Raw genomic sequence first — 14,518 nt, forward strand, 5'->3', positions numbered from 1 at the left:
AAGGCGACTGTTCTACCTTCTCACGTTAAACTAAAGCATCTGGCTAAGATGGAGAGGCAAAGCATGCCATTTGGTTTATCCTTTTAACATCGTATAACATGTCTTAGAATTTAGTAGCTTTGGAAGCAGTTTATAGTATTTACGTTCCAAATTTCAGTGCTCAGGTCAAGTCAGTAGAAGATAATGAGAAAACAGGGTGAGAACTGATTATTGATGTATGTATAAGTCAACATGTGCTTAGAGAGGTAGACTGTGTCACTATTTGGTATCTCCTTGTTTAAAGCATATAAAGTTAGATCATAATAATTTGTTATTTAAATCAGAATCTACTCTTTGACCTATGTGGAAAATCAACATTTTCTCTGAAGGCATTTAGTAGTAACAGCATGTCTTGGGACAGCCAGAGTGACTATTCATAATCCCATCAGAATTCTAACTAGAAAAAAATCGAATAGTCCTAAATCTAACACAATTTTGTGTGTCTGTATGAAAAAAGGCAGTCGATTAATTTACCATAGATACCACTTACTGTAAGAAGGGTACTACCCAGTCTGATATTAGATTGACTATGAAAAAAATAGCAGGTGAATTCTTGGTTGCAAGATTTTTAAAATATCATTATTTTATAGAAATTGCCTTATCATGGTGTTTAGGATTGCATTTCTTTTGAACCTTCTGTTTTATTTACATTCATCTTTCAGTGTTGGGGGCAGCCTGATTTGTTTCCTTATGAATACAATTTTGGGGTAGGGACCATAACTTATTGTTGCTATTGTTTAATCTTCAAGACCTCACCTCCTCAAATAAATGTTTATTGTTGAATACAGGCCTTGTTCTCACGTGCAGCATCTTGGAAATATTTGTATGCGATATTTTTTAGAAATTAAAGCTAATTCAAATATTGTTTACCTGATGGAACTGGAATACTTTCATCAGTAAAAGAGCTGAGTTGCTCCTTGAAAGCTTAATGATATAAAGAGGGTTGACCAATTATCTTCATGGAGGAAATGGGGTTAAATTGCACTAAGTGAGGGCTCATTTAGAGTTTGGACTGCAAGAAAGGGTCATTGTAGAACCACTGTCTTATTTTAAGTCATACGTCTTGGGGGGTTTAGGGTAGGCAGCTTCCCAAAGGTAGAAGGTTGGACTATATGTCTCATTGAAGTCCCTACCAGGCATATATTCCTAAGATATGCAGACTCTTATTACTCTACATGCTGTAAACAGGAATTCTGGAGTCCAAATGCCTGTTCCGCATATTATTCTTTTGTATTCCCCCTTCAGTATCTAGCTCAGTGATGCACACATGTTAAGTTCTCAATAAATATTTAACTGATTGAATCCCGAGGAATTATATACAGTCTGTTCATCTACTGGGACTTTGTCATTATCAGCTGTAGACTCAAAGGGCCTTTGTTATGAAGATTTTCATCATAGTGGAATTTATTACTACAGGTTTTGGCCATTTACATTGTAGCGCATAAAATTTATATGTATTTTCAGCATAAGGCTTGTGCGTAGTTTGTCTTTTAGAAAAGTGTTTAAAGACCCAGCTGAATCTTTTGATTTTCCTTTAAAATCTTTGTAGTTTTTAGTTGTTGTTGGTTATGGAGCCCTCCGGCAACTGTCAAAGGTGTTATGGAAATCCTTTTTCTTTCATTCAAGGAAACTAGATTTTAAAAACAAGCTCTGTAACTTATTTTCCTGTCAGGGACAATTTTTTCTTATTTTGGTGGGTAGGGTAGGGAGGACTACTTTGTCTCAGTTCAATTGTGACAAAATATGGAAATCATTATATGATTTTTCCATCTATTAACAATAATAGCCTTGATTATCTCTTTAGAAATTCAGCAAAATCATAGTGTGTGGAGAAAATCTCTGTAATTATCACTAATCATAGGCTTTGTGCAATCAATTAATAGTGCTTTGAAACTCTCTTTACTAGCAATAAATTGAGTATTAGGATTTGAAGTTCTCCTTTCGCACACTTTCTGCACCTGCTTAGTGTTAAGCTCCAAGCAGTATATTTTCATTAAATTATTTTAACTTTCTCAACATTTGTTTCCAGTATTTCCCACTGGGATAGCAGAAGCCTTTGCTCTCATTTTTTCCTACTTCATAATGTTTCTGTTTTAATTTAAATGCTGCAATGCTGCATAAGTTCTTTCTAAAGACAAATGAATAAAACTTTTCAGAACACTTAGGAAGTAAATATTTTACCAACTAGAAAATGTCTTCTACGTTTTGAGACTTTCATCTTGTTGTGGCAGCTGGGGGTCATTTGGATGATTACCTGGCATAAAGATAAATTCGTGTAATATAAATCTTTTCAGTTTGACTTTAGTCTTCTAAACGCTTATATCTGACTTTTTTCTCTCCTAAGCAATTGCTACTAAGCTTTTTATTTTTAATGTGAATTCAGCACTTTTGAAATGAAAGAATAATGGGGTTTCATAAATGACTAGGAATAGTGTGGGTATATTCCTTTGAGGCCGCCCATCAAACTAAGCCAAATATTTTTAGTTATGGTGTTATAGTTGTACCAGATTTTCTCATCTGAGGAAATTGAGTTGTTTCAAATTACTTCATATTCTCTAGTATATAAAAACCACGTCAGGATGATGCCACAAAAAGGATGGTGGTTTAATTTACTTGTAGTGTTCAATGAAACTGTACCAGGGCATATTGGTTTAATTAAGACTTAAAAAATAAAATCTATAGCGCAACAGAAAAAATAAACAAACTAACCAGTGCTCTTTCACCGTGCCATCTGGTTAATTATCGATGGAATATTACAAATGAAGGTCTCGGGGTAGCCTGAAAAACATGTTTTAATGGCGTGGAGGATAGGAGTATAAGTGTGTGTGTGTGCACTCGTGAGCGTGTGTGTCGGTGTGTATGTATTTTTAAAGCTAGAGAGTGGCAACAAGCGGAAAATGATGGCCAAATTGCTGGAAATTATGAGTTGGAAAAGGATTGATAGATGACATTTTTGATTGCCTGGTCTCAGCCCTCTTAACCTGTCCAGCCTTCGCTGTACTTGACCTCCACCTTTGGGGATCCGGTATTTGGATGAGCTCTTAGGTAACGACCTCTATTCTACCCTTAGCTGGGTCTCATTAAACTGCCTCTTATATTTGCTGGAACGAGCTACCTCAAAAGGTAAAAGCTGTGAAAGGCAAAACCCGTGTTTAGCTAAGCATCTGGAGATGTTTAGCAGCTGCCTTTTCTAAGGTTTTAATGCCTAATGAAAGCTTGACTTTACTGCTTAGATCTTAGGGTGGAATATAATCTAAATTCTTCTGCACAAGTCTTTTGGCTGAGTCTTTTAAATCAATATTTCGTGTGCTTTCATAGGCATTCAAGATCATGCGTGTGTGTGTGTAAATCCATTACTGTTAGATGTATAGATTCCTTTTGTCATTATTTTTAGTGCAAAAAATTTGTGGAATACATTGGTTAAACTGAGTGGAACTTTTAAACCCCGCTTTTCTGAAAGGACGTGCATCCGCACTTGGTTGGTTTTCTTCTTTAAGTCCAAATGAGCCCTGTCTGTAGTGGGTTAGTAAAGAGGTTGCATATGTGTTGCAGATGAGGGCACACACATGCGACCTCTTTATAAAGAAAGACGCTAGATTTAAACAGATTCAAGGATGGTTAAAGCAACACACGCACACACACAACCTGGAGGTCAAAGGAAATCCCAGTCGTTTTTACTGTCAGATTTATAACACAAAGTAGCACCCCAAAAGATGCGTTTGAAGTGATCGATTGCACCGCATACCACCTGGACATGGGCAGTGTAAAACAGCAGCTAAAATCAAAACCACTTGAATTCTGGCTCAGCTTTCTCCAGACAAGTACTTAAAATAGCTTAAATAACAGGATGCAAGGGGAGGGAAAACATTTCCTTTTAAGGATATGCATTCTTGGTGTGATTCAAACTTCTGCAGGGACATGGCTGTATAATAAGTTTATTTACTTTAAGATCACTTGGGGGGAGGGTGTTGGGAGAGTTAACTAGCATTTAAAATAATACTTAGTAGAACAGCATAAGGAGGTTTCTTTTAAAACAGAATGCAACTGTGAACCTACATGTGTCATCAGGGAGAGAGAGACACAGAGACAGACTGAATCTGTTGTTACAAACAGTTGGTCTCTTTCTGATGAATTCAGTAGCCAATATGAAAGACAGGCCTCTCCGGGGCGGCATTGGGAGCCTCTTAGTGATTTTTTCAAGTATAGTGATTTTTCTTTAAAAATAAGGACACATAGTCGCTTGATTGAAATTTAGCTCTTTACTTTCTACGGGAACTTTCTTCAGTGCGTAGGTGGAGTTTCTTCTCTCCTACCGCCTGCTACTCTCTGCCCATACTGACCATGTTTTCTGAAGCAAAATGTTGAGACGTGCTTGTGGAAACATTGAGAGTGCTCTAGATAATACAGGCTGTATGATAATATCTACTTTATCAGGTGGTTGAAAATGTGGTGCTGGAACAGAAGAGTCTGTGCACTGCAGAATCTGTTCCACCCCGTGCCAATGTGTAGTCAATGAAAAAGTGGCACATGAGCCAGAAAGGGGTTCCAGAATATTGGCAGCTTTAATGAGAAAATAAAAAACCATCATCATGCCAGGAAGTTGTGATTTTAGTTTCCAGTTGTTAAAACTGTTTTCAATCTAGGTCTGTGTTTTTTTAGGTCAGTTTATTATGAAATTCTCATGTTTACGTCAAAACTCAGAATAGGAAAAGTTCACCGTCAAACATAATGTTGAGCTCCCAGCTAATAACGTTGCTTATGAGATAGAATCTTTCTAAATTGCCATTGTGCAATGTTGTTTTTTGGCCTTCCAAAGCACAGCACTTTAGATCTCTGATATTGTTTAAGGATGTGTGTGTGTGTGTGTGTGTGTGTGTGTTGGCTGGGGACTGGAAATAAAATTAGCATAAAACTCTTTAAAAATAATTGCACCCTATTTTGTCTTTCAAGTACTTTACCAGCTGGGAGATTTTGTAAAATTAATTGCAAACCGCCTTTTTAGGCTCCCTCTGCCTTCCTATTGAAATTGAAATTGTTTTCTTCAAGAGATATGATTTAGGAGCTCTAAGAAAGGCTTGCTATAATTTACTAGTACTAACACTAGAATGCCTTTGATCACATGAGGTTGTACAAGCTAGATCTGCTGATAAAATGTGGAAAAATTACAGAATAGGTAAAACTCTTAAAATATGTAAAACTGGATGACGTGGGCAATGATTCTTTTCCCATCTCAAGAAAGATATAGGATACATATTCCAATTGACTCAACGTTTTAGCAAGGATTTTGAAGCTACAGTTTCAAGTAAGAACCAGGGATTCTGTCTGATAAATTTCTGTATCTTTAGTATCTGGCTCAGTACCTGCCACAGAGTAGGTACTCACTTTGCTCCAGAGGTTGACTCATGCTAAACAAATGCACACAGTATTTCTTAATAAAGCCAAAGCAGGTTTCCAGATTTAGAATGAGAGAGAGATCCTGACCTGACAGCCATCGCTGGTTGTCTACTTGGGTCTTCCTTGGTGGGTGTGTCCACTTAGAAAACCAAATTACAGATCTGAAGGCTACTGGGTGGGGACAGGATTAGAACAAAGGGAATGAGATTGAATGTTATTTAAGGGATATTTCTGTCGTTATGGTTTCCTGATGAATTGCTATTCAGTCTTTTAGTGCTATTTCTGTATTTTTTGTCACTGTTGTTTGTTTAATTTTGTTTTTAAAATTCTCAGTAGATGAAGCATTCTTTTCCTGGTTAATACTTGAGAATCACTGGTTCTACAAAAATAATTTTTCCCATTGCTTTGTTATATGCAAGGTACTGTGCTACATATTGGGCTGGGAGATAACAAAATTTAGAAGAATCTTTATCCAGAAATTTGCAAACTAATAAGATTGTCGTGTAATGACAAGTTCTTATTCCTCCAACCCCCTTTAAAATGTTCCTATCAGTTACTAAAAGCATCTGTTATTACTACTCTTACTTCAAAATGGAGTTTCCGCATGTGGTTATTTTATGTTGGTTATATTTTAGGGTGGCTACTTCCTAGCATCTTTTAATCACATCAGTGAACTTCTAATTAATGCTCAAGAGAGCTTATTTCAGAGAGGGTTCACGCAAGTAGTAGTTCTCCCCATTGCCAGCACCTCTGTTCCGCCTAACGTGAATAAACTGCCAGATAGACTACACTCTCAGGGCCTTGGTCAGTTTCATGCAGCTCTGAATTCATTATAGTTCTCCAATATTTATTTTTAAACATCTCTACCTTCCACTTCTAGTATATCACTGAGAATACAAAAAGAACAATTAAATACCTTTTACTAGGTATGCTAGGTCTAAACTGGAGTAAATAAGCAGATTAAATTATGCTCAGATAACGTCATTTCAGAAGTCAGGGAAAAGTAGAATACATTTAAAAATCTCTTTCTATCAGAAATTGCTGAAGTGGACAACGTTTTGATAGTTGCAAGGAATAAGCTACCTCTTTCAATAAAGATATAAAACTGAAGGACTATTGTATTTAGATAATCAGGTGTAGTAGTCATCAGAATGTTATTACTCTATATTTGTTTTTAATATGTCTTATGATATCTCCAGTTTTTTTAAAGAAAAAAAGTGTGTCTGTGTGTGGTTTGTGAGATCCTGTGTACTTGAATTTCCAATCAAAGTGTGTTAGAGCCAAAAAGGGACCTTGGAGATCATTAGATCCAAAGCACTCCTTTTACAGATGAAAAAACTAAGACCTGGGGAGGTGAATTGTGCAAATTAGTAGCTAAGATGAAAAGAGATCCTGTTACGTTACTCCCATTTGTTGTGTCGCTTCACCTATGCTGTGTATCTTTCACTATGCCACGCTTACTCCTTAGTACAGCGCTTTATTTTAACCTGAATTTAAAGAAAATGAGAGAAACAGATTGGTATAGGCATGGGAGAAGGTATATTTAAATCCAAGAATTTTATTTATCAAAAGTTGCTAAAATCCTGCCACAGCATCATGTGGATTACTTTGTTCTTTTTAGCAACTGCAGATGTTGTTGCTGGATTATTTTCTAATAAAGAGTTTGACGTATGACCTTTTATAAATTCGAAGCAAAGAAAGTGAAGATGTACCCTAGGGGAATTAAATGCTTTACCCTGAAGGAAATATTAGTGATTTTTAGAAGTGTTGGGTAGTTTGAGGATGATGTTTTAAGAGTATAGATATTTTAATTGATGGATTCAAATATAATAATCTATGTTTGAGAAAATTTGTTTGACTCCAGAAGTATACTTCGTTGAAACTAGACATAGAATTTCATCAGCTTTCAGAGTATTGGGGAAATGGTTTCATGTAGAAGACTTCATTTAGTGTTTTAATAATTGGCAAAAATTGGCTAATATGAATCACGCTTAGATTGCACTCAAAATAAAAGCCAGAGTATGTTCCTTGGCCTATAAGAGCTTTTATGATCAGCTCCCTGACCTCATCTCTCATTTTCTCCTGTGCTCACTCTGCTCAAGTCATACTGTATCTTTGCTGTTCCCAAAACACACCAGACACTCTTCCACATCGCAGACTTTGCATTTGCTCTTTCCTCTACCTGAATCTCTTCCCCTAGATACCCACATGATTTGCTCCCTTACCTCCTGTAAGTCTTCATTCAAATATGTCCTCATCAAAGTAGCCACCCTTGACCATTCTGTCGAAATAGCACCCCCACTAGCATCCCCTCCCCAACCTGTCACTATAACCTGGGGTTACTCAGCTTCAGCACTATTGACAATTTGAGCTGCATAATTCGGTGTTGCAGTCAGGGCAAGAGGGGGTCATATGCATTGTAGGATATTTAGCAGCATCCTTGGTGTCTACACACTGGATTCCAGGAGCATCCTCTCCCCACCCCACACCCCCAGTTGTAGCAATCAAAAATGTCATGTTAAACATTTGCATTACTCAAGACTGCGTTTATTTTTATGAACTCTATGGTTTTCTTGGATTAATGTTTATTTCCATTAACTAGAAGAAAAAGTTGGGGCTGAAGATGGTAGCTTAATTTCAGGTTTGCTTTGTAATATAAACAGCATTAATTCATAAACTATTCTGTAGGACTAATGGAAGAGTAAGGGGTATAAAACCCTTAAATAGCCACAATAGAAATTGTTTTATACCATGGCAGTGTTTTATTGGTGTATAATCTATTAATTTTTTTTAAAGTCCTGTCAGCTTCATGATTTAATAATAATTTTATTAAACAACTATTTTTTTTAATAATAGGGATGCTATTTTTAAGTAAAGCTACTCATACACTGTTTAAAATACAGGAAACGTGTTGTAAAACCATGCTCTTTCAGTTAAAATTTGCATTTTCATTTCAAATGACCTTAGGTACCAAACAATAAGAAAGGAAAACGTTGTTATTTAGGCGAGCTAATGAACTGAGCCTCAAGTGAAGAAAAATACTCTAAAAGGTTAACTTATTTCTCCTAAAACTTCTTTTTCTTTTTTGCTTGCTCTACCTTTTTACAAAGATCTCAACAGCAATGGATTCATTTGTGACTACGAACTTCATGAGCTTTTCAAGGAAGCTAATATGCCATTACCGGGATATAAAGTGAGAGAAATTATTCAAAAACTCATGCTGGATGGTGACAGGAATAAAGATGGGAAGATAAGCTTTGACGAATTTGTTTATGTAAGTATGTGAAAATCCACCCTTATTACAAGGAACGATTATTCGTTTGTCTAGTGGGATCTTATAGTCATAAGCCCTATCATATTAAGTTCCTAAATATATCATATTCGTACTGTTATAACTAATACTATTTCTCTCATCTTACCCACTAAATTTTTTTAGATTATCTTAAGAAAAGAATTGAGAAAAAGAATCAAAAATAGCACACATTGCTCACTGTGTAAGCTGAGCAGTCCCCTTTGGGGGCGTCATTAAAAGGAGAGTTTTCAAGGTGCTACATGACATCCTGAAGGGCTCCTTCTGTCTCCCTCGGAGAACGGTGTGCTCCCAAATTTTAATGACACACCCTGACTCACAGTCTTGGAAGCTTCCTGAGTTGAACTTTCTGATTAAAAAGATGTATGCTACTCTTATGGTAGTAGTATTTAACTGTACCATTTTCTCTAGGATGATAATTTTGATAATTAAAAGTTAGAAGCATATCTTTTTAGTCCATTGGAAGAGGCATTTAAAATTGTTTTCTTCTCTAGTATCAAATACTCTTGAAGGTTAGGGGCTGATTTAATCTTCGAACCCCGAGCACCTCGTTTATTGTTCTGTACTCAGTGCTTGGAGCGTGTGTGTGTGTGTGTGTGTGACGCTCATTACTGAAGCTGACTGCTTTTAGCTACTGGTGTGCAAGGTCTAGATTTTCTAGACATACGCCATTTTCAGTCAGTATTCGTTGACAAAATATTTGAGGTACGTGTTAAGGAATAGATGTGGCCTCTTCCCTCAGTTAAGAACACCCTTAAGATTTTATTGTTTTTATTTATTATTAATTTAAGGCTGAGTTTGACTAGATCTAATTAGGCATTCCTGAAAGTATATTACAAACAGATAATTAGTGCCTAATATTTGTCACAAAGTCCCTAGCACTCCTGTCCTCCTTCTCCATGGTTTATTTTTGCCCAAGACACCTGAAATGATAACATATACTCCCGTAGGTAAACACGGCTCACTATAGCAAGTGGAATTCTGATATGTTCTCTCCAATTAGAATTAACTCCTTTAGAACACCGTAAGAGTTCAAGAAGCAACTTGACTAAGTAATGATGTCTACTTAGCTGATAGCATTTTGTGGGGGGAGTTACTGTTGTAAAAATGCAAACGTGTGTCATAATTATCATGATATAGTTCTTGTCGTCATCTTTCGAAATACTGATTTCCTCCCCACCGTTTTTGTCTCCAGTTATTGCCAAAGCCTTTTGTTTTGAATTCTGTGTTCAATAGTAAGTTGCAATTGACTTGCAATATGAGTACTTGCATGTCCTCTGATGTATAACTTGCTCCCCTTGTAACTGCATGTTTGTGAATTTAAAGCAGCTTAGAGCAGCAGTTAACTATGATGGGTTCATTTTGATATAATTTACTGCTCAGAATTTTTTAATCTAGTGAAAAGAATAGACTTAAATCATTAAGATTTGCAGTGTGCCAGTATTGTTAAGGATAAAATTCTGAAAGTGTCATTAAGAAAAATGATCTTAGGGAAATATTTAATTTTGTGTGTTTTGAAACGTTGCAGTTTCTGCACAGCCGTTTGTGGCTTTTGAGTGAAGAGTTGTGATTATCTTAGTATATTCTTAAAAAGTAGAGAACATGCATGATTTAGCATCATCAGGGATTTTTTAAAAAGTAAAATATTAACAAGAACATTTTAGGTTAAAATGTACATTTTAGAATTAGAAGGAATCAATACGTTCCTACTCCTTCATTTTTCAAATTAAAAAAAAAAAGCCTGGGTTCCTGAAAAAGGAAGAAATGACTTGCCCAACATTACACAGGAGACTAGTTGCTTCTTCTAGTTACCTCCTTTCTATTCAAGAAACTGGAAATATGAAGGACAGTAAAATAACCTGCCTGAAGTTTCAGAATGATACCACCATGACTGTACCGAGAGAAAGAAGGGCGTTTAAACAAATGTCTGTCCATTCCCCTCTGCTTTGTCATCAGTGAAACATCTTACAAATTGTTGTACAAAATATGGGTAGATCTTAGTTACCTGAGAAGGAGGAAGCACATTATTCCTGTCAGATATTAACATAAGGAAATGAAAATAAACATGTTCTTGCATGTTAGGTTTTGGTTTTTTATTTAAATTGCTGCTTAAGAGCTGTTAATTGCAAACCAGCCTACAAACAAAACCAGTTTACGTTAATTTTGGAGAAGAATATATATATATAGGGTAGAAAAGAGTCCCTAAATTATATGTAAACTTCAAACATTAAAATTAAATTTAATACCTTGATTTTGTTTCTTCTAAGTATTTCAAAACTAAATTACTAGATTTTTATACTTACAAGATAATAGGGGTTTTTTCTGCATCTGTGAAAAGACTGTATGTCAGTTTCTTTCAGCAGAGATGTCTGCAATAAACTCTTATTTTCACAGTGAGAAACTTGCCCTTGCATAATGGTAATAAGTTGTTGACCTGTTTTAAGACTTTTACTAATAGTGTCGACCTCATAGGATTAAATAACTTCATACAAGTAAAATGCTTAGACCAGTGCCAGCTATGTAGCAAACGCTATGTAGTGTATAGGTGTTAGTTGTTGGAGTAGCTATTTCTATTTTTTTAAAAAGTAGTGTTCTTTTCCTATTATTACTAAGGTTAGGCCTACAACGGATTCCAAGAAAAGGAAAAATTCAAACCTGCTACTTTGGAAGCAAACCTCAAACACTGGAAGCCAGTCAATATTTTTTTGCAATTTTTTCTGAAATCTTTCCTTCTTCTCTCAAGTCATATGCCTCTGGGTTGCTTTGGTTTGGCCACTACTCCTGTGCTGAGCTAGAAAGGTGATGAAACTTTTAAAAGGAATAAGAAACATATGTACTCCATAAAAGAGACTGGAAAAGATGTATAGGACAGTGTATACTAGGAGTTGACGCGTGATAAAGCAAGTCCTTCCTCATGGAGGGAAAACAGCATGAACCAGTGAGCTCGTTAGTACCGCAACAGGCCGCTTTGAAAAGATTCATTGAGAAGACTCCAGCACAGTAGTTGGCCTTGTGTATCTCTGATTTCAGAGATTCTTGTTAAACCAAGGCTTATACTCAAATAGCTTTATCATCCACTCAAGCAATTTCTTTACTAAAGTAGGAAATAAAATGCAAATTCTTGTCTAGTGAATCAGTTTAATAGATTAGATCTTCAATTAGCTCTTATCTTTTAACTTTTTTTAATTTAAGGAGCAGAAGAAAATACTATGAAACGGAAAATTTGAGCTTGACTGCAATAATTTATTTAAAAGTATTTAGAAAATGAAAGTCATGTAACTTCTGTGAGACAGTTGAAAATTAATTTAATTGCAACTTTGTATGTCATTCCCAAGTATCAGGAGTTTAACGAGAGCCGTGTAAGTAATTGCGTTAGGATATCATATAGCAGATGTTCTTTTTTTTATTATAATTTGTATTATTCCTCTTTCCCATGATGTATACAAGTTGGATTTATTTTTCAGTTGAAACTGGGATCATGGAAACAACTTAATTTTTAGAGGCAAAAGTAGTCGTAATAAGAAAAATAAGTTTCCATGTGTCATTTGGAGGCAGAAACTCCAGTAACATTTTGGACATTTTTTGTCATTCCAGTGATTGATGGTATGTCAGTCTTGAGGAAATTCACACATTTAGATTGTAATTTACTAGACAATGTTTTACCAAATGAAGAATGAGGTAGAATAGTGAATACTATTTTTTCGCTGAGCAGATATGCAGTTATCACAGGGGGAGCTCTGGGAGCAAAATGCATCACAGTTAAGATCACCACGTTCCCGGATAAATATTTTGTTGTGTAATCTTGGCTTGAAAGTTAAGGTAAATTAAGTGAAATTAAACTTGGACTAAAAAAATCAGAGTGTAAGTAAAAGTAACTTTAATAATTTGAAGGTTAACCAGAGTGCATGAGTCAGCTCCATACTATTGCTACTTAACAAGAGTCAGTATAATGGCCTAAAAGGAGGAAGAGTGATTTCCTTGGTTGTATGCAGTATTTACAGTAGTCAGTATGTATGTGTGTCTACATCCATATACAGACCTAGACACACACACATCCATTCTAAAATTCTACCTCTGAACTTACAGGTATAGCATGAAACCACAGCTATGGAAACTGAGTAAGCTTGATTTTTGTAAAACTTACTGTTTACTATTTTCCTAAATAAAATTAGGTTTATGAGTCCAAGGAAAGTCAATATTTAAGAAACATAACAAGAAAAGATGACTTTGTGATGGGACCGCTGACAACACCTACAGCAACCCTTTTAGCAGTTAGAAAAAGTCACTGTCTCTGGGTGGATTAATTATTTAAAAAATGCCATCCTGGAAAGACTAAGTATAAAAAGGCACTCCTGCTTTCTGCCTGACACAGTCTTGTACAAGACACAAGGCTTGGGTAGTGGAGCATGGGCTGAATTTCAGCTTCTACTCGTGCCTGCTCTCACGGATTCACCCTGAACCGCTAGATATTTTGACCCTGTTCTCTGAACTTACACATAGGCTGTACCTCCTGAAATGTGTGTGTGTATGTACTTGTCAATAATGCCAAAGGCCTTTGACCTATTTTCTATTTGTTCAGCAACTTTTGCGTTAGGGTCATAAATTTCTTTCGCTAAGTCCACTTATGAGTTCTAAACATCTTTTAAAGAAATATTTATGAAGATGGTACATCTTGCTCTTGTTTTACTGGCAGTGGCTAATTTAGCCCTGCACATTGGTAGATCAGGAACAAATTTGGAGTTAGGTAAGTTCCAGTATTTAAGGAATATACAGACAGTCCTTTAGAATGTCCATTCATTCAACCAAGTGGTTAGAGTGTAGCGTGTGAACTTTGCTTTGTTACACCCTGCTCTTGTACAATTAGAAAGTACAAGTTAATTTCGTTAGCCATGTTCCTTATTGTGAAGAGAAGCTGGACTTCGTAAATGCTCAAACAAGACAATCACTGGACAGCCTCGTTTCTGTCCAGATGACAATAGTCATCTGTTGCTGCCAACTTAACACATTTTTGCACATTATTCTATACATTTTGACTGAGCACACTCTTACAGAGCTACCCCACTGTACCAAAAACTAGTTATTTTGATTGAGTCATAGGTTTTCATCTTTCTTCACACTAAGAATTGTGATTAAAGAAAGGGGATGCTTCAGCTTTTTCTCTCCAGGAAAAGCACCAAGCCTTACAGTTGTACCTATGCCTTTGACCCACGCTAGCTTTTGGCTTAAAGCGAGTTCAATGCATGTGGCACTTAATGTTTTTGACAAGTGTGTGCAATTGACTTTCTGACGCTTCCTTTTCAAGAGCAGTATTGTAGTATTTGTTTAGCATTTTGAAAACTCAAGCCCAGCTTTCCATATCTCTTAACACTCATCACCTATGGAGGAAAATGTAGGTGATCAGAGTATAAAGAAGATAAATATGCTTATTGTGCTTGATTTAAAATTAATGGTGAATCAACAACATATTTTAATTAATAGATTTTCCAAGAGGTAAAAAGCAGTGATATTGCCAAAACCTTTCGCAAAGCGATCAACAGGAAAGAAGGGATTTGTGCTCTGGGAGGAACGTCAGAGCTGTCCAGTGAAGGAACCCAGCATTCTTACTCAGGTAATCGTTTTACGTGCATTAGGTTAACACAATGACCTAAGTAGAGTGCATGCTCCAGTGCCACCATGGGGCTCTAGAAAAACATTGCCTCCTTATCAAGAATACAGTAGATGTCTTTTGTGACCTGTATTTGGACTTGGGACTAATACTTGCCATAAAGGCATTAT

At 36.1% G+C, this 14,518-nt stretch overlaps 1 protein-coding gene across 14 annotated transcripts in view; it reads left to right on the plus strand.

Moving 5' to 3' along the window:
- The window catches only part of PLS3 (plastin 3), a 73,635-nt gene that overhangs the window by 40,554 nt on the left and 18,563 nt on the right, over positions 1 to 14,518 (plus strand). For all 14 annotated transcript variants that reach the window (XM_008541507.2, XM_008541510.2, XM_070604130.1 and 11 more), the window contains 2 exons: positions 8,544 to 8,707; positions 14,222 to 14,351. In XM_008541507.2, the coding sequence (XP_008539729.1) occupies positions 8,544 to 8,707; positions 14,222 to 14,351 (294 nt within the window). The remainder of the gene's footprint in view (positions 1 to 8,543; positions 8,708 to 14,221; positions 14,352 to 14,518) is intronic.

Source organism: Equus przewalskii, chromosome X (assembly GCF_037783145.1).
Source record: "Equus przewalskii isolate Varuska chromosome X, EquPr2, whole genome shotgun sequence".
In the NCBI taxonomy this organism is placed as follows: domain Eukaryota; kingdom Metazoa; phylum Chordata; class Mammalia; order Perissodactyla; family Equidae; genus Equus; species Equus przewalskii.